The sequence below is a fragment of the Myotis daubentonii genome, chromosome X (genome assembly GCF_963259705.1).
Source record: "Myotis daubentonii chromosome X, mMyoDau2.1, whole genome shotgun sequence".
Taxonomy (NCBI): Eukaryota; Metazoa; Chordata; class Mammalia; order Chiroptera; family Vespertilionidae; genus Myotis; species Myotis daubentonii.
The window spans coordinates 49,399,541-49,421,109 of record NC_081861.1 but is presented as its reverse complement, the minus strand read 5'-3'; the positions used below and the strand labels follow the sequence as shown (position 1 = coordinate 49,421,109).

The window sequence follows — 21,569 nt, the reverse complement described above, 5'->3', positions numbered from 1 at the left end:
TCCTTTCCTTTTCCATGAACTAAAAAATGGCTTAAGATTTCAAGGGCTAGTGCTCGCTTCGGCAGCACATATACTAAATTGGAACGATACAGGGAAGAACGATTTGCATGTGCCCTGCGTAAGGATGTCACGCAAATTCATGACGCATTCCACATTAAAAAAAAAATAAAAGATTTCAAGGGCTGACTGAATACCGTTGCAACCGAGTTCCAAACTTTTCCTTAATGGCTCAACCTCTATATTCCTTACTAAAGTCATAGCTGATCCAATGCAATGGAATCTCAAAGGGAAACAAGCCAGAGAAGCTCTAAAAGAATGATCTAAAAGCTCCCCTTGGGGATATCCTAATTATAAACGTCTTTTTATACATGAAAATAAAGGGAATGCTTTAAGTGTTTTAACTCAAACATGGAGCTCATCATAGAACTATAGGATACCATAGCCAACAATTAGATTCAGTAGCGAAAGTGTTCCCTCCCTGCTTCGGCCATGGTTTGCAAGGAGAATAGTTATGGGCTCTCCTTCAACTATTTGCGTTCATTTTGTGGAATCTTTACTGAGCTCTTACTGTACACTCAGCATTTCTCAGGCAGCCACCTGGTTTCTTACCAAGTACTCTTGCTCTCTTTGCCCAATATTGGGTGAGTCCAATGTAACAGCCTTAATCCAGAAACCCTGTTACCTTCTACAAGACGAAGGCACACAGGGTTGCGTTTTACTTGATAACTTCTTGCTCCTGGAATAATTATACAGGAAATTCCTATTAACCAAGGACAACTTAATTTGGTTGGCAAATAGATCTTATCTCAAAAATGAGATGAGAGAGAGAGAGATTACTTAGCTGGGCATGCAATGACTTCATGGTCAGTTTAACAGAAAGTTCTTATTTACCTGAAATAATCTGTCTTGTTGGGCAGATTTTAATTTCTCTAATTCGAGCTTGTCAAGTGGCCAAAGATCAAATAGCCAACATTATACTGATAGTCCTATACCACTGGAGTAGCTTATGACTTTGGAATGTTATGGAAGCAACGAGGCTTCACTTCTTAACTTCCTCAGGGTGGTCTATAAAGAATGAAAAACAGGTTGCAGAATTAGATGCTGTACAGCAACCAAGACAATTGGCAATTATCAAGATTCCAGGACACTCTAAAGCTACCACCCTTGAAGCAAAAAGAAATCATTTAGGTGATGCTATAGATAAATAAGCAGCGCTGGGCAATCAAATTATCCATACCTGAGAATTTTTCTTCTGCTAAATCAATAAAAGACTTGATAGTTCCACAGCAGTTACAGAATAAAATATATGGCAACAAAAAGGGGAAACCTTTGACACAGACAAACAAATATGGCTTGGACCCAGTGGGAGATCTATATTACCTATAGGGGCTCAATTGCCTATACTTCAACATGAACAAACACATTGGGGTTCTAAAAGAGTGATTTCATGGCGTACACATTACCGGAAACCTTCTCTCACTATAAATAATAAGTATATAGCAGATGTTCTGTAAAATATAGCCCTGGAACACACTCCATAGATCCCAGGGACATTTCTCACTCCCGTTAGGCCCCTTTGAGGTATGGCAATTGGATTGTATCCGAATGCCACTGTCTCAAGAATACGAGTGTGTTAGTTATGACTTGTGTGTTCTCTCATTGGATGGAGGTATTTCCTTGCAGGAGAACAACAGCCTTAATGGAAGGTAAAATTTTATTGGGGGGAAAATAATGCCCCCTTGGAGAGTTTCCTGTGAGTCACATAGTGACCGAGTGACTCATTCACTGGGCAAATAATGCGATCCATATGGGGAATGGATAGAAGGTGGGATAGGTATACAGGGTGTAATCAATAAATAGGTGCATTGTCTACAGAGGATTTAAAAACTATAATAGAACCAAATAAAATTTGATCAAATATTTATCACCATTACATTCTGGCATTTCTAAACAATGTCAGTGATAAAATACATTTTGATATGCCACTGCCCCCACTCCAGCACCTAAGTGGTTCCTTCATCCCCTTTGGAGAGTCATACTTTAGGAAATACTTCATCAAAAATTTCCTTCATAAAAATTTCTCAGTAGTGTATTCCATAGCTATAGGGCTCTCCTCTGTATTTTCCTTGGTGAAATTTTGTTATAAAGGAAGAGTTATAGTGGGTACCCAGCTGTCCCTACCAGGAGCAACTATAATTGTAACAGAAGTTACCAAAAGAATCAGTTCTTTAGGCCAACATTTGTTCAAACTCTTTTAAAGCAGTAAAACTGTTTTCAAACAAAATATTTGTGGAACCTTAACCTCTGAGTCTACTTTATTTTTTTCCATATTGATTAAGGTATTACATATATGTCCTTCCCCCGCCCCCATTGCCTCCCACCCTCCCACTCATGCCCTCACTCCCCTGGTGTCTGTGTCCATTGGTTAGGCTTATATGCATGCATACAAGTCCTTTGGTTGATCTCTCCCCCTTATTCTAAGTCTACTTTAAGCCTCATATTTAATGTCATTTCCTCAGGGTAATCTTCCTTGTCCTTTTATGATGAGGACACATTCTTATGATCTACACTCTCCTAGCACTTTGGACTTGCCCTTTAATACCACCTATCACACTTGAAATTATTTTGTTCAGTGTCTGTATTCCCTGGGAGATTATAACCTCTGTGTAGGCAGATACCAGGCCTATCTTGTCTATCACTGGAATTCAAAAACCAAGCACACATGGTACTTGGCCCTGTGTAAGTGTTCCATAAATGAATGAATGAATGGAAGCCTTCTGGTTACTACAGCCTATAAGTAAATGAGCATTGGGAATAGCCCTGAAACATTTCACACTGTGGACTTTTATTGAAATCACGGTAAACAACAATACTCTGTTTTTCAGAACAAAAAATGTGGCCAGCCATGTGATTACATTTTAAAATTAAATGCATCGGCCACAACTCCTTGCTTCTAGAGGGTAGTTTCATTCCTAATTTCCTTGACATGTAAATTTTCTTCTTGCTAATCCTGGCTGAAGTTCTGTGGGACATCCCTTGTTCTTTTCAATATCAGGATCCCACAAGTTTTCTCCTTTTTAGCTATCTCAGGTTGGCACTTCCTTCAAAACCAGGCTCAGGTTCCATTTTGTGACTGAAATAACCCAAGCATTCCCTCCCCTTACTTTGAATTACTAAAGTTCAAGAACAAATGGCTCACCTAATTTAAAAAATAGAATTTACTTTGTACTTGTTATGGGCCACCATCATTATCACTTTATATTATCTCATTTAAGTCTTACAGGGACCCTGTGAGGTAGGGACTATTCTTATTCCCACTCTTCAGATAAGGAAACTAAGAGATGAAGCAAACAGGAAGAAAGGGAAATAAATGTGAATTGTTTATAAGTATTAACTCCTTGTCTTCTGGTTTCCTGATGGGAGTGGACTCATCACTAGGTTTGCCTGCAAACTTCTTATTTTATTATCAATTTGGTGATGATTGCAGGACTGAAAATAGCTAAAGCCCTTCTTCAGTGTTTCTTTTCTCTGTCATTACCTCCTGCTGGAACCATCTACTTATATGAATACATTCTTGAGTTTCTGAATTTATTTCTGATGCTCCCTCCTAGGCTGGCACAGGGCCAAGGCCAAGTGAGTGCCAATGGACAGCTGCACAGGTACTTCTCCACAACACTATTAGACAAGTAGCCTCACCCCCTTCACAAGGCCTCTGCTGTCATGAGAGGTGCTAGTCCCTACTATAAACAAACCCAAACCTGGACATTTTAGGTAAGTACCAGGTTCAGACATAAAAGAAGGAGGAACCTGGAAAAGCAGGAATGGCAAAGCAGGACATTAGCGCTATTTATGAGTTGTGGATGTAGGGACTGCAGATACTTAGGCAGGAAAGGTGGGTATGGCTTGCTTAGTTTGTGAAGCCTACTTTTCCCATCCTCACAAATATCAAACTCCACCCCCACCCCAACATATGCACAATTCCCTCCTATTGCCTTCCTTGTCAGAAGGTTTTCACTCACTCCAGCCCTCTGCCTGTAATTTTGTAACTGGGGAATTCATTTTGAGGGTAATAAAGAGTAATAAAGTGTTTAAATGTGAAAAGGTATCTGAGGGTTAAGCAACTCTCATTTACTTCACTAAACTTGCTTCCTTCTAAGCCCCAGACAGCTGCCCTGAAGGGATTCAGTTTCTGATTGTTGAGTGAGGTCATTAATGGCAGAGTCTGAGGTTCTTTGTGGAGCAAGGCAGGCCTGGGTCTGGAATAGCTGGATGTAAAGGGTGGAATGACAGTACTAGGGACCAGAAGAGTGCATGATGAAATGGAGAGAGGAAGCTGTCAAGTTCAAACTTTGTCTTCTTTGACGTTTTGCCAAGAGCCTGCTCCTGATCCCCTCCCACCCACCCCACACAGAAAAGTGAAAGGAAACTCACTGCTCACTCCTCTCTCCTCACACCCTGCTCTTGCCCCCCAGATCCGAGTTTAAGAAGGTACTGATTAACACTATATATAACAGCCTGGGAATCTGAGCATCAGATAGAATGATGTTTCTATAAGAAAATACATGCTCCATTCTAAATATTTGGCCAATATTTCATTCCTAGATCAGGGACTGCTTATACTTAGAAGCAACTCAGAGCTCCTCTTATCTACATTGCCTTGAATCCAGGCCCCAATTCTCGTGTATTGTCCATTTTGTGAAGGCACCATATACACCATGTTGGAGTCTAATTATATTCTCTCTCTCTCTCTCTCTCTCTCAGATAAAAAGTATTGTAAGATGTACCATAGCTATTCTATGCTGCCCCAATGTTCCACCACTAATGACTTCTGTGTTGCTAACACCAATGAATATTTTACTGTCCTTATGTTATCTGACATTTCACCTTTTTTATATCTTGGCTTCCGGTTGGTATTAGGGGTTTGAGGGAATAGAGTTTGGATCAACATATGTGACAAAACTCTTACCCTGCTCCCTATACAAATCTACCACTGAGGAGCAGCCTATATTACATTATAATATAGATAGCATATGTAGAAATATAGATACTACTTATCATGCACAATATTGAGGTCTTAGCAAGACTCCTTCACAGTTGTGAGGCCTTGCCACAAATGCAGGGACATTTTGATTTAATCACTAAAAATGCTCCCACAAAAACTATGTGTAAATCCAATATTTATTTTAAAAGACACCTTATGGCAAAGTGTTTTGCAATGCGAACAAGCACTTTTTCATTTAGATTTGTTAATCCAGATTTTATTAGTTTTCCTTAGAGTGGGGCACAGAGAAAATATCCTGAAGGACTTACTGACCCTGGGTATTTAAGTAATCTCCGGACTGCTTTCTTCCCCAACTAGAGAAAATCTTATCAGGTTGACTATTCACTTGGAAAATATTTATTGAATATCTGGAAGTGCTGTGTACTGGGTCCCAGCCCTCTTGGAGCTCTCCAGTCTAATTGGGAAGACTGTGGCTGAGCAAATACTTCATATTTTTACGTATAATGACAAGTAAAAGAGAATGCTTTCAAGATTCTCATCTCTAAAATAGGTTCAATAATGGGACCTACCATACAGGGCTGTGGTGAGCATTAACTGAGAAAACATACATGTCTAAAGCTTACTACAGTGACTGGCACAGAATAAGTTCTTTGGTCATTATTTCCTAGAAGCAGTGGTGGTGAATGTCAGGAGATGTATGGTGATGGAGACAGTGGGTGGTCATTTTTTCTAGCAGTGCCTATCACAGATGAGGGCCAAACCAAGAAAGGGATAAAAGGATGGGTGACATGTGGTAGCAGCAAGACTTACTCTTGAACCCATTTAAAATTTCAGTTACAGTTTATATTCAGTATTATTTTGTATTAGTTTCAGGTGCACAGAAGAGTGGTAGACAATCATACTTTATATAGTGATCCCCCCGATATTTCAAGTATCCAAATGACACCATTCATAGTTGTTTCAATATTATTGACTATATTCTTCACGCTGTACTTTGCATCCTCTTGATTATTTTGTAAATAAGGAGTGGTGAACCAGTCTGGTTTGGAAATTGGAGCAGATCCAAACTCCAGTGCTGATCAGTAGGAGGGCAAATCTACAGGGCTTGGTGCAATTTGGATAAGAATGATCAGTAAAAGGGAAGAGTGCCAATGGAGTCAAGGTGTCTAGTTTGAGTTATATGTGGCTCCCTAGTGAAGGTGGAGTAATATTGGAATTATAGTCTACCATTCCAGAAGACAGTATGTTGGATGTAAAGGGGAACCAAGCTAACAGAGTTGAGGGGAACTAGATTTAGCTAATTCACAATAAGGGGTTGTCAATCAAAGGCCAAAATTCTATCCAGGTTGTGGGTCAACAATTGTAAGTTTCAAGGGCTTAGCATGGGGAATGGCTTCTCATGCACTGCACACAACAGGTTAACCCTCTTTTCTCTTAGTTTTAATATTTTTCTTTCTATAGGATCCTTCCTTTCAGTATAAGACATGGCCAAATACCCCTCATTTTGAGGAGAAAAAACTGTCCTTTGGCCTCATATCCTTCCCCAGTGTCATTTCTCCAGTCTCTGTAATTAAGTTTCTCCAAAGAATTGTCTCTAACTGCTCTCTCCAATTTCTCATCTCTCCCACTCACTTCTGGCCTCTGCTTCTAAAACTTCCCCAATGTTCCACCACTAATGACTTCTCTGTTGCTAACACCAATGCATATTTTACTGTACTTATGCTATCTGACATTTCACCTTTTTTATATCTTGGCTTCTGGTTGGTATTAGGGGTTTGAGGGAATAGAGTTTGGATCAACATATGTGACAAAACTCTTACCCTGCTCCCTATACAAATCTACCACTGAGGAGCAGCCTAAAATTGAGGCCCTTTTGAAATCCAAGTCAATGGCCTTCTGTCCCCAGTCTCTTAAATGTCTTGGCCTAAAGGGAAGCCAGAAATCAATGGCCATTTTCAGTTCCATGCCATTTTGAACGTCCATGGTAAAAAATGAATGCTCACTGTGCACCAGACACCATTCTATTAACTTTACATGCATTAACTAAATTAACCCTCACTGTAAGATTGCAGGCAAAAGGGAATGGTACCACTATTATCCCCAATTTTATAGTTGGGGAAATTGACAAACTCAGCTGGTAAGTGCAGAGCTGGGATTAAAAATTCAGGTAGTCTGATTACAAAGTTCCTTCTCTTAGCCATTATGACAGTGTGTGTGTGTGTGTGTGTGTGTGTGTGTGTGTGTGTGTGTGTGTGAACCTGAATGAGAAACAGCCTGGCTTACCTACCCATCACCTGTTACCCAGTCTAAAATCAGCATTGTCCAGAGAGTCAATCACTTATACAGCATTATCACACATGATTTTTCAAAATTAACATTTTATTAATTTAAAAATCCAGAAATACAGTGACTACATAAATAAGTACCATATTTAGGTACATGTCCTGTGGGAAGAGTCAAAGGATAATACTGTTATGTTACTCTTAATTGTTTACATGAGTTAACTATAAAATGACTACAACTGCTAAATAGTACTTATGGTCTTTGTTGTTCCAAGTGTTTATAATACAAATAAATACACAAGAAGAACCACATCCATTCCTATCTACTAACTACAGGCATTTGGCCTCTTCTTCCTATGTCCTACTCCCTACACAACATCAAACACTGGAGGGTTTCTATGTTGGCCCAGCACAGTTCCCTAGTTCCTACTTCACACAGCATTTTGTAAAGGTGTGTCCTATCACCTGGGGGTAGGAATCTATCTAGGGAAACTCTCTGGGTGTTCTCTGAAGGTTTCAGAGAACACCTGGGTGGGAAGGCTTTGGGGTGAGTCATCAAGAAGGGGAAATCACCACTTTGCTTCAGGATCAGTTACTTCTTTCCACACTATGGAAATACTGCCACCTCTGGGAGGGAGACAGCAGCAATTTAACACCCTCTCTCCAATAAGGCTCCATGCCTTTCAGCCCTGATGTCTTACCTCCCTTTCCTGAGGAGAATGTATAAAGGGGTTGTGAGAAGTTGTCCCATGAAGGTCTGGCCATGAAACACCTGCCTCGTGCTCTTTTATGCTCTTTTATGAAAACAGACTCCTAGTGCAAGTTCTCATACAGACTAAACTTTTTTTCATTTGTCCCTATTGGTGTCAAACATTGTAAGAAAAAATGTTGCTTTCACCTATGATTATATAATAAGAAATATTTGATTTCTGAGTCCTTAATATTTTTAAATACTCACTAGAATTCATTCATGCTTTTCAGAGGAGATAAATCTAAAAGGCAGGCTTGACATCCTTGCTATGGAGAATTTATAGTTTTCCCACAAAAATAATTTCTAAAGCCAGGCCTCAGAATGGATAACTTATGCTCTTGTATTGGGCTACAAATAGACATTTTTGGACCAGCCTTCTCTAGGATTCATGATTCAAATCCATGCTTGATGGCTGAGATTAGAATGGCAGGAAGGTTTAGGAAAAGATCTGTTTAGAATTACCATCTCCCCAAATAAGCAATAATCCTCCTAACTAAAGAGCTGACATTCAGGAGCTCATGAAGACTGAGACCTTTAGTAAAGTAAAAATCAACTGTAATTGGATAATAGAAACTGCCTTTTCAAGGAGCTTCTACAATTTAATAATTTCACCTACATTTTTGAATTAGAGAACTATGGTCTCAAGAAAATTAAGAGTATTGCACTATTATATGGTGAGTTTTACTGACTTGAAAACACAAAGAGGCATCAACTCCTTTATTCAACAATTACTTATCTTATATGGATTCAGTTTCTGAAAAGGGTACCCAATTCCAACTTCTTCATGAAGGCCCAGTACATTCAGGGAGAAAAGGGAAGTGGTATCATTAGGGAAAAGTTATTTACCACTTTGAAGTGCATGCAGCCATGACATGGTATTCTTATTTTGCAAACTGCTACCATAGTTGATGACTTCAAAAAACTTACCATAGGCCCAACGGGATAGCCTTCTGCTTACAGTTCCTTATTTATCCTTCTGGGTTCTAACAACTGCCAAGCTACTTGGAAGCCAGTTCAAGAAAAGGAGGAGAGAGTCTATGCTGGTGTTGCCTCATAATGAAGGCTGTAGTTTAGAGTGTGTGTGTGTGTGGGGGGGGTGTTAATTTTTTAAAAACACACATGACATTCTAAAATTCAAAGAGTATAATTTCATACAAATATGTTTATCTGTATTACAGAACCCCTACTAAGAAGTGATTCCTTTCTCTTTCTTTCATTGAATAACTTTCTAGCTAGAAACCCTGGGGTTTTGTTTACTCTTTAACCTGTAAAGAAATGTGATTCTCCAAGAAACTAGAACAGAGTTATGGTGTTCCATCTCTCTTCTTCCTACAAATAATTCAAGACTCTTCCAATCTCTTTGGAGAAGATGGTTAAGGGGTGACACACCACTCCACATAAAGGAGCAAGTTATGCTGTGCATAGCGTGAATAATTAACTGCATTTGAGTTTGTATTTTAGAGCACTGTTGACTTACGCAAAATAAGCCTGCAGTCCAGCTGCAGCTTGAATTTTCTTGCTTTACCCTATCCAATACTGTCTCGTCTAACAGTGGCCCTTTTCAGACCTTTCCAGGTACAAAACCTTGACCAAATCTTCAAGCTCTGTTCTGCACACACGACTTGAACACATCTGGCTGATCTGAGCTTCTCCTTCGGTGAATATCTTCCACTGGCCTAAAAGATAAACATAAAGTGGCTTGGATATGTAATAAGTGAGCAGAGCTAATTAGGAGTATAATCAATATCCCCCATACTTCCCCACTCATACATTAACCTACCAGGGGATACAGTCTTGTGGTTTCAGCAAATTAGCCCCCAAAACACTTTTCTGGGGGCAGATATGGAAAGTTGACCATGGAGTTTTCATTTTGACACACAGCATTTGTAAGAATCCCAAGAATAACACATAACTGACTCCTCAAGAGTAAAATTTAAGTATTATTCTTGGAATTTTTACAGTGTATTTAGGATTCACAAAATGCCCCACTATCAGGTTGTTACTATATAGGTGGTTCACTTGGCACCAGGTCAAAGTTTGGAACATACTATCTGTTACATTATTGGGGCTTTGTTTTGATTACTTTGGGGGGCCCAAATATTGGTTTGGGTTACTTGGTTATTTACTGCCCTTTTCTCTATTCCTGCTATCCTTTGTTAAAACTCTGTGTGTGTGTGTGTGTGTGTGTGCACGTCTATGTGTGTATTTTTTTTAACTCCACACAACAACTGATTCTCTCTATAAAAGCTTTCTGCTATGCTTGCAGCCTGTCCTCACCCCCTCAATCCCTTCCTATGGTTCCTTATAGAGTTCCATTTTCACATCCCACATGTGATCCCATTCTGCTCCAGGTAAACATGGCTGTATTCCCTGTTTTCACCTCTCCATGGAACTGTCCACACTTCTAAAGTATCCTTGCCAATTTCTCTATCCCATATTCTGTCATGCTGAACAAACATTTTGGAGTGCACACTCTGTACTCAAAACTGGAAACTACCGCAGATCTCTGACTCATTCCTTTTCTAACTTTCCTGGTCCTTGAGAGTGACAAGATCTTCCTTTTCCTGCTATCATATTGTCCTGTCCAATAGCATACATACCAACTGCCCATCTGGGATAGCCTCTTCGGTTTTCTTTTTATTCCTGCACTCATGGTGTCACACCTGGAGAACTCTTAGTCCAAAGTTAGCAAGCTCCTTTTAATTCCGAAGCTGTGTTGAACCTCTTTTTTTTTCACTAGCCACAAAAAAATCCACCACCACCACCACCACCAACACACACACACACACACACACACACACACACACACACGACCCCCTTCTTTGCAGACTCAATTTCTCTGTTACTATGTTCCTATTTTATCTGACTCTATGGCAAGGTAGAAGGAAAAATGGGAGAAAGTTTGGGCAAGTAACCAGCTTTCACTAAAGCCTTACCGTGTGCCAGGATCTGAGAGACACATTATATAAAGGGGTCAGGATTGTTCTTTGTCCCCAGATTACTATGCAGGATCCTCTCATTCCTCACTTTCCTCAGCTGCACAGAGTCTGAAGCATACACCGTCCACATCTATTACACACCTCAAATCCTAACTGTTATTAGTAGAAAGTTTAAATAACCTTTCAAGACCTCCAGTGCATAGCACAGTGTCTTGTTCACAGTATAAACAGAAACATGTTCTTTTAAATTAATTGGTAATTTCAAAAGTCACATAACTGATCATGGGATCCTAGGCTATGGGTCCTTTATTCCTTACTCATAAGTAATAAATCCCAACTCTTCCATTTTAATTCTCCTGCTGCCCAGTTCATTGTCTATCAGTCTCCTGAAGAACAAACAACTGATCTCATCAACCCTATTTCCAGCGGCTTATTGAATAACGCTAATCAGATGGCTCTTAAGGCAAAGATGTTTTAAGTGAAACTCATTTCTTTCCACCAAACACATATTGTCAGAGGTTCCCATTGGTGAATGGTATTACTAATTCACCCAGTCTATAAAGTTGTTAATATTGGAGTCTTTCCACACTCATTTCTCTCTTTGATACTGTTCTTGATTATTTAATCTCAGAGCTGTCTCTCACAGTGACTTCTGCTCTCTGTCTAACATACTTAATACTGTATAATCACTTTCTAATTAAGACTATCACCAGCTCTTTCACTAACAGTCCAACTTTCACTCCACACAACAACTGCTTCTCTCTATAAAACAGATTTGAATATATCCTTTACTTGCTTAAAAACCATCACTGGGGTACTCCGGTCTGGAGATCAAGTCCAACTTCTTAGCATGGCATATTGGACTCTACAGAATCTGGACTAATTAAAGTAGGTGCTTAATAAATCCATATGAAAGCTAAGAAATATCCTTCCAAAACACCTTTTTGATATCACTATGCTGTTTGTAAGTATAGAGCAACTACCAATGCTACTTGCCTTATATCTGAACTTCTCACTTGTTTCCTTGAAGTCCTCTAACTACTTCCTGCCTCCAACTCCTCTCATGTTTCTGTGCACCCTATGTGGTCTTTGTAATTGTTCCTCACCCACACCCACCCACCCACACCTACGCTTCTTGTTTGCTCCTGTCTGAGTCTTCTCTCCGGCTTCACGCTATTCCTGGACTGATTCCCTGACCTGTTGCCCAGCCACACCCTTCTCTTTCAAAACACACCTCCTCCTGAAGCCTTCCTCAAATAAGCCCACCTGGCTCTCATATCATTGTTCCTTGCAGATTCCCCTGAGCACTTAGGTATTTAATTCCTCAGAAGTATACTAATTCATAGTGAAAGCATTTTCATGTTCTGTCTCGCCCATTAGAATTCCCTGTGGATAGAAATTTTGTCTTTTATTCCTTCAGAAGTGCTTCCCACCCCCACCCTCCGCCCCCAGTGCCTAGCAGTATCTTGTCCCTAGGCTCCATCTAGTGTAGAAACTGGGAGAGCTACAAGTATGCCTCAGTGCCTGAATGCTTTTAAAGAAACATTAACACCCAGGGGCAGTTCCAAAGAGCCAAACACATCTTTGATACAATACAGGAATAATTTTCTCTGTCTCTCATCCCCAACACTAGAGGACATACCCTTCCAGATGTGAAGTCTCCACAAATACATCAGATCTGGAATCCTGTGAGAGTTCTCTAACCATCTTGAAACTCTGGGTTTATCAGTTTCATTAAAGATGTTCAGGAAACCTTGATCTGAGGTAGCTTATGCTTAATACATCTGGATTTGTATACACAAGGTCCAAGATCTTCAGTTCACTCACATCCAGACACCCCTTTCCCTGCTAAGTTACCCAGAGGAGAGATAAAACATCATCTGATGTTGATATTGAGCATAACTAATGCTCATTAAGAATACAGAAAGACTTTATTTGGAGCTGTGCTCCATTGAAAACTGGATGTGTTTTCCAGGGAGGAGTAAAGAAAGAGAGGTACCACTTACTCAGGGTTGTCCTGGTCACAAGCTTGAAGTGATGGAGCTCCTCAAACATCCTCTTGGAGATTTTCTCAATATGGAAATGCTGGAGTATGCCTGGAGCCAAGCAAAAATGTTGGGCAGGTGATCAGGCTCTCTCTATCTGGAACCACCAGCCCCTTTTTCTGCTTGGGCTAAGCATATCATCTCATTACTGGGGCTTAGGAGTATTGAGCTCGGCTGTGTAATGTGCTTAACCAGAACTTGGATGGCTCTAGGGTTATAATTAACTCCATTTGTTTCCTTGTTTCACTGGCTTCCTCCTGGTTCTCTAGAGGATGGAGATAAGGGAAATGGTGCTGCTGATCATGGGACACCGTCCTAGGGAAAGCCACATGGAATCAGACATGGGCAGTATTAGAAATTCTGTCCTTGCCCCAAGTCTGGGTAGACGATGTCCCTGCTAAAACCACTGGGCTGCCCTCTTGGCTAAGCAGTGACAACCAGCAGTGGGACTGCAAACATGTTGTTTGTGTAAATAGAGAAGCCATTCCTGATCTTCAACATACCAAAAAGTGTATTTTCCTTTGGGGAATATTCACAGCTCCTTTAGCTTTCTCTTATAAAAGTGGGGAGAGTTAAAATAAGGGGTTCCATTGTCTCAACAATGACTGAATTGCTTTTATCAAAATAACATGTACACTACTGAAAATTACCTTGCAGTTAAGGAGCAACATGTTACCGGCTCACTTGACTAATCCTCAAGAGGTCTACAGGGAGCAATGGAAATGAAGCCTGGGTATTTCTCTGCCCATCATGAACACACCGTGATCACCTGTACTATGAACAAGGTTATTTAGATGCTACACTAGCAAGTTGAAAAACACCCATACAGCTCCGTGGGGTGTGAGATTTTACATGATGAATAGTGGGCCCACTGCTAGGGAAGCCAACAGAACAGTGTGTAGTCCTAGGTGGCCAGCTACAGAAGAGTTATGGAGTTAAAGACTGAAAATCAACATTTCTAGGTATAGAGCAAAAATAAACACTGACAAGAAACATATGTGTGTTCTAGAATATATTTAAGGGGTAGGGAGGAACTCTTTCTTTCAAGAAAGAAAGGTGGTTGTGAAAAGGGAGAGAAAAAGCCCCACAAATATAGAGCAGTTATTTCTCCAAGTATGGTCCAAGTGCCATCTGTATTAGAATCACCTGCCTATTGCTTAAAAATTCAAAACTTTAGAAGCTACCCAAGACTACTGAAGTAGCATTTCATGGATGGGGCCAAGCAGCTGCATTATAAACCATCTCCTTGCATGACACTGAAACATACTAAAGTTTGAGTACTCTTGAGACTTATGCAGGTGCCAGTAGAAAAAAGATGTTTATAATTTTTCAATTGAAATCTCACCTCTACCTTGGATTCCTAGAAAACTTGACCAGACTAGATCAGCACTTATCTTTTATCTATGAGATAATCTGAATTACAGTGAGCACAATGTGGCTTGCTATGGTAATGTGAATAATCAAAAAAGAAATTGGACTGGGATTGTTCCTCCAGTGAAACTATAAACTTGAGGGCAGGGATCATGTTTTCAATTTGTCTTACTCCAGAGTACGAAGCATGATTCAAGAGACTTTGCTTCTTACCAAATGAATATATTTTCATGTTTGTGGAGTTTCATGTTGGAAAGAACCATAGACTATAGTTTGATAGTTTGTAAGCTTAACTATATACTAGAATCACCTGTGGAGCTTTATAAAACACTTAAGCTCAGGCCCCACTCCCAACCACTTAGTCAGAATCTCTCAGGTTAGGCCCAGGCATTTGGTATTTAAAATTTTTTCTCCCAGATTATTCTGATGTGCAGCCAGGGTTGAGAAACAATCCTCTAGCCTTGTTGTATGAGAAAGACAACAAATCCCAAGGGTAAATACTTACTTTTTATTTTTTAGCCCAGGCCAACGTTAAAGTTAAAGGCCATAATAACTGTATTAGTCATATGTTAGTTTCTAAGCAATCAGGAATTCTTCTGTCCCAAAAGGAGAAACAGGTTGAAGCAAAATTATGGTGAGGCTTCCCCTCCTTCCCTGTAGCCCCTTTATAAAACACACACACACACCCAAAAATAAAACCACAACACAACAAAACAAAAACAAAAGCAAACCACCAAAGAAAAATTAATGTTGTTTTGCTTACCCTTTTGAATTGTCCAAACATGGACCTCTACCTGCGGTGGTCTCTCTGTCTCCAATGCTATTTTTCTGGTTGTCTCCCCATCCTCCATGAACACAGACTCATACACGGGCATTGTTTCTTCTCCACAAAAGTAGCCTTTGCTATCAAAGCTTTGGCCTGGAAGTTCTTCTAGAATCAGGAAGCAAGAAGAATTCTGTCACTGGCTTGAATATCTAGAAGTGAACTTTTGCATTTATCTATCTGTTTGTAACACATATACTCATCAAAATTGGAAAATCAACAAGAATATTGTTATAGAGATAGAAGTTACACCCATATTTCACTGTGTCAGTTTAGGCTGCTTCTATAACAGCCACCAAATCACAAAGGAGCACATGGCCTTTAATTTAAGTACACAAGATGACAGAATCCATAGTTCTGTAGAACATTGGCCCACAAACTAAAGTGGATCCACCAAGCACCACATGAGAAGTGGACCTTCATGAGGAGGAAGAACTTGGACAGATATGAATCTCTTAGGCAATTAAGAGAACATAGATTTTTCCGTTTTGGGTCAGGATCATGGTCTATCTAGCTCAGTATTACCAACAGAGGCCTAGGGAATGGGCTGAAAGAGGGCTTTGGTTAACGTCCCTGACATCACTTATACTTAGAAAACATCTATGATACTCCTTTGTGTGCATATATTTGCTCAAATGATCTATCCAAATTAGCTTGACATTTCTGAATGCTCTTTGATTTGTTTTTAAGGGGAATGATAATACCAAATCAACATCAGTGCCAAAAGCTAGATGTCAGCTTAGTCATATGCATGGTATGCCAAATGGTTGGGAGACACACAAGAACTGGTCAACTCCCTCAACTATGGATCATTTAAAGTTTAATCTAAACTTGGGTTTCAGCTTCCAGGAATAAAGGTACCACCTCCTGATATTCCCCATTCCACTCCACCCTCCTCATTCCTCAGTCCCCTATTAAAAAAGGTTTCTCTTGGCTGACTATCTGTGAGTTAAGTTTTTTTCTGCTGGCCTCTGGGCACCCTCTTCAGCTGTGTACTAAAGTGTACACTCAAGTCAGGAACAACAAAGAGATGCCACGGACACTCTGAAAACTTTGAATAAGGGCAGAAACCATCTATGAAAGTATTTGATAAGAGCATTGAACATTGGTGTGGCTCAGTTGGTTGGAGCATTGTCCCTTACACTGAAAGATTATGGGTTTGATTCCTGATCAGGGCACATATCTAGATTGCACAGTTGATCCTCTTCTCTCTCCTCCTCCTCCTCCTCCTCCTTCACCTTCTCTCTCTCCCTCCCCCCCCCCTCTCTCTCTATATATATATAGATATAGATATAGATATATAGATATAGATCTATCTATCTATCGATAGATATATCTATATAGATATATATATAGATATATATATATATATATAGCATGGCCAGCGTGGCTCCAGTCAGGGCACATGCCCAAGTTGCAGGCTCCAACCCCAGTGTGGGGCGCGCAGGAGGCAGTCGATCAATGATTCCTTCATTGTTGATGTTTCTACCTCTACCTCTCCCTTCCTCTCTGAAATCAAGATATATATATATATATATATATATATATATATATATATATATATATATATATTTAAGTGTTTTGGATTTGTGACTCTAATTAGGAAGATCACTGTTAACCAATGAGACACATTTGGACAAGAGGTTGTAATCAAATTGCTATTGATGTCTCTTGCTGACCTGATTAGCTTTCCCACCCCCACCATCTTATTGACACAGTGAGGACAAAACCAAATCTTCTCTTGATGATTCCAGGTTGGATTACTCAATTTTTAGATTATCCTAAAATCAAAATCCCCTTCTTTTTAGTTATTTAATTCCCAAGTGGACCAGTCTAAAAAAGGTGATATGTTAGGTATTTAAGGGGTGTTCTAGCACTTTTCAAATGGGTGAAGGTGGGGAGATCACTAAATGTACAGGAACTCTTATGTACATAATTATCACCTTTAATGTGCGAGCTGAGTTCATTTGTTAAAATTTGCTCACTAGCCTAATACTGGCTATGGTTATAACTGCCATATGAAATCCATGATGACACTGGAAGTACCTACAATATGCTAAATATTCGCCCAGTGTCCTGAAGAGTCATCCTTCACCAACACCCCTTCCCCTTCAAGAGCTTAAGTCACTCATCAGAAGGGATCTACAAGCAACATAATCCATTTGTTGATTGGCACTTGAAAATGTTAAGTGTAAAACAAAGTGTGTATTTCGAACTACTTACTCAGGAACATTCTCCTCATTCTACACCCTCCACCTCAAGGTGCTTTCTGATCACTCATGTTCACTTACTTTCATTTCCTTCCAGGGAAGAATGCCATGCTTGAAGTCATTTTGGCCACTCCCACTTCTCAGGGGAATGCTCCTGCTCTGAGCCTTCCAGAACTAAGAAATTAAGAAACCATTTCCTTTCGGAAGTGGTGATGACTGATGAAGATGTTTTAGCCCAGCCCAGGAAAGTTTCAAGTCGTAATAGGAACGTTTTATGTTGTAATCCCAAAGAAAGTGTAATTATGGGAATTCCTGGTATCAGGGTGGTATAGTGGAGTGAGAGGGGGAGTTGGGGAACCTTCAGAAAGTGGAAGTCCTACACAATACTGATATGCCAGGCAAGGCAGCCTGTACCAGAGAACAAGCAAGAGAGAGAGGCAAAACTCACATCCTTTATTTTGGCCCTCGTTTGTTACTAAAGTAGCCTGCAATAATTTGTTATAACAAAACTTTTCGCTGGATCATCAGCAAATTTTGTCTCTTTTCCCTTTTCAACATGAATAACTGAATGTACTCTTCCTTTTTTCCCATCAACCTTTTCCCTCCTCAATCCTTTGTTCCTTTTGCTCTGTCATATGTTATTTTCTAAGAAGCCAGTGATGTCATGATCTTCCCATTTCTCACTCCTTCACATCATTCAGAACTCTACTCAAATATCTCTTCAGAGAAGCCTTCCCTGACCACTCTTTTGAAAGTGCCACAACACATTCAGTATCATCTGATCCTATTTATATTTTCTTCACAGTACTCATCACAACCTAAAATTACCTTACTGGTTTGTGTTCATTGTTGTTCTTTTTTTCTCCCACTAGAATATAAGGAGCATGCCAGCAAGGAGCCTTTGTCTTTCTTGTTCATCTCTCAATTTTCACTGCCTATAGCAGTATCTTGCAAACTGTAGGCACATAATATGTATTTGAAGATTGAATGCATAAGCAAGTGCATACCCTTTGATGCTCTGAAGTTGCTGAATACCTGCAGCTGGTGCCCAGGCCTCTAGATAGATACTGTTGTTGGGCAATATGACTATCAGGAATCATTCAATATGCACACACTACTGTTTGGCTCACTGAGAAACAGGTACACAGAAAGATACAGACACTCTCACTTCCATGTTGCTCAGTAAGTCTTCTATTTCTCATGGAATCATGCACCTAGAACCTGTATAATTTGTTAACCAGTGTCACCCCAATAAATTCAATAAAACATTAAAAAACAGAGATAAAATAAAGTGAACAAATAAACAAAATAATAAGTCCTCTATTTCCACACATCTCAGTGCAGTGGGAAAACAGCTTTTTTAGAGAAACAGGTTGAGTCAATTAGACTTCTCACTATATTACCAATTGGAATTTTGGAGGGCAGTTTTAAAAATAATATATATATATATATTTCTATATTTCTATATATATATTTCTATATATATATATATTTCTATATATATATATTTCTAATTACAAACAAAATATACTTTGAAAAATAGAGATAAACAAAAAGAAGAAAATAAAAATTACCTATAATTCAGTCACCTAAAAATAATCACTGTTAACATTCTGCTATATATACCCTTACAGTCTTTTTTTGTCTATTATAGACACTTGCTTTTTAACACATAAATGGGATCATATTATACATATTGTTTTGTAGCTTTCTCTTTGTACTTAAATGTATTGCAAACATCTTTCTGTGCCATTAAATCTTGGTCTACAATGATTTTTTGGGGGAAAGGGGGTTATTATTTTGCTGTGGGCCACTTCTTTTTTTATTGTTGACACTGTTATAAGTGCCCTCCATTTCCATCCCTGCCCTCATCTGGCCTTCACCACACTATTGTCTGTGTTCATAGGCTATGCATATATGTTCTTTGGCTAATACCTTCACTTTCTTTTACCCAGTCCCTCCGTCCCTCCTCCCCTCTGTCAGTCTGTTCCATGTATTCATGTCTCTGGTTCTATTTTGTTTGTCAGTTCATTTTGTTAATGGCTATGTGCTATGCCATAGTATAGATGTACCATAATTTATTTAACTATCCCCATATTGGTAGACTTTCAAATTGTTTACAGTTTTTCACTATTGTTAACAGCACTGCAGCAAAAATCCTTGTTTGTATATATGTGTATGTATCTTACAACATACAGAGCATTTCTAGGAGTGAAATGGCTTAGCCAAAGAGTATGGAAAGTAATGTTTTTAAATAAATATTACCATTCTGAGAGGCCAATTATTTTAAGGTTATGCCTGTTCCGTGTCCTGTTCTCAACACATTTTTATTCAACTTCTATTTTGAAAGGCCTGAGATTCAAATTGTAATATTACACAGTAGGAGGATTTATCTTACATGGGGTATTTTGGTGGCTATTAATTTAATCTGAAATTATCATGTTGTATTACTTATATGACTATAGGTGATAGACCCTTGACCAAAGAGAAAATTGTATTGGCAGAATTAACCTTAAGTGACACTAAAATGTTTGAGGATCCAGTGAGATCACATACTTGAAAGTCATAATAGGCCATCGTGGCTGGGTGGCCCCCCTGTCCATTTCAACATCAGAATGTGCTCTCTCCCTACCCCTAGTGAGTACATTTCCTCACCAATTTCAATGGCCCAATTATCTACTCCAGATCAGATAGCTCCGGTCTTTTTTTTTTCTTCACACCCTGCCCCTGTTTACTTTGGAAGATGAGGGTTGTTACCTTAAGAAAGATTTTGTTTGTGCCATTAGTAAAAGCTTTTCAAACTTTAATGTGCATTGGAATCAACACATGAGTCTTGTTGAAATGCAGATTCTGATGCAGTTGGCCTGGGGAAAACCTGCATTTCTAAATAGCTTTCAGGTATTTCTGGTCCACAAAACACACTTTGAGTAGCAAGACCATAAACCACCCTGGGCCTACATCCAGGGTTCCCAAAATTGTCTGCAAATTAATATCATCTGGGAATCTTTAAAAATCCAAAGTGCAGGCCACACCTCATAGCAATTAAATCATGATCTCTAAGGATGGGACACAGGTAATTTTAGAAGCTCTCTGGGGGATTCCAATGTGTAGACAAACTTGGGAACCATTGACCTACATGATGGCGCTCAAAAAATATACACTGAACAAAATCATGGTCACCTGCTACTCATGAGAAACCGCCTAAATTGAAGAAATAAATAATTTAGCTCTCTGCCTACATTTAAAAATGTTTGTTTTTTCAACTGTGTTTACAAAAATGCTTTGCATGTAGGCGTAAGAAATGATAAATTCATGTCCTTGAAAGTAATTAATTAATTCACTCTTAGAATGTTGAAGCTAGAAGGACCCTAAGAAATAATCTATTCTAACCCTTCATTTTGAAGAGAAGAAAACTGAAGCTCAGAGAGGTGAAGTGACTTGTTCTAGGACACACAGTAAACCAGTGGCAGAGCCAGGGCTAGAATACTTGCTTACCAATTCCATACTCTGTGAAACCCAATACTACAAACTATATTTTTATCTAGCTCATGTGTTAAAAGCACTATTTAAATAATTAATCTGGCATTTTTAAATCAGTTTACATTTTCTACTGGCCTGGAAAAGACAATGGGCTATAAGTGACATGGCTTCCAGGCCTTGGTTTTATTATCTATTTGTGTGGCTCTGGACAAGTCACTAATTATACACCTCAGTTTTCTTATCATTAACAAAGAAATAATAACATCATGATAGGATTTTAGTCTTGGTACAGGGCTTGTAGGTCAACTGTTTTAAGCTTTTCATTATACAGATGAGGCTGATGAGGCCCAGAGCAGACAGGGCACATTTCCAAGGTCGCACAGCAACTTTGATTAGAACCAAAACCCACTCTCTTTCCACTATACCTCACCTGTCTCTTATCCTATCTCAAAAGGATATTGGATGTGATCATGCTTTTTTTAAAAATATATTTTATTGATTTTTTTACAGAGAGGAAGGGAGAGGGATAGAGAGCCAGAAACATCGATGAGAGAGAAACATCGATCAGCTGCCTCGTGCACACCCCCCACCGGGGATGTACCCTCAACCAAGGTACATGCCCTTGACCAGAATAGAACCTGGGACCCTTCAGTCCGCAGGCCAACG

The 21,569-nt window shown here is 39.4% G+C and overlaps 1 protein-coding gene and 1 non-coding gene across 6 annotated transcripts in view; one reads left to right on the top strand and one right to left on the bottom strand.

The window, feature by feature from the left end:
* Window positions 1-49: 49 nt before the first annotated feature.
* On the top strand, window positions 50-159 carry LOC132225365 (U6 spliceosomal RNA). Its single transcript, XR_009450883.1, has one exon. It is a non-coding gene; the product is annotated as a U6 spliceosomal RNA (small nuclear RNA).
* Window positions 160-7,371: 7,212 nt separating this feature from the next.
* CHRDL1 (chordin like 1) overlaps window positions 7,372-21,569 on the bottom strand; it is a 212,419-nt gene continuing 198,221 nt past the window's right edge. For all 5 annotated transcript variants that reach the window (XM_059678468.1, XM_059678469.1, XM_059678466.1 and 2 more), the window contains exons 10-12: window positions 15,154-15,321; window positions 12,981-13,070; window positions 7,372-9,711 (exon numbers count right to left, since the gene is read on the bottom strand). In XM_059678468.1, the coding sequence (XP_059534451.1) occupies window positions 9,581-9,711; window positions 12,981-13,070; window positions 15,154-15,321 (389 nt within the window). In that variant the 3' untranslated portion in view covers window positions 7,372-9,580. The remainder of the gene's footprint in view (window positions 9,712-12,980; window positions 13,071-15,153; window positions 15,322-21,569) is intronic.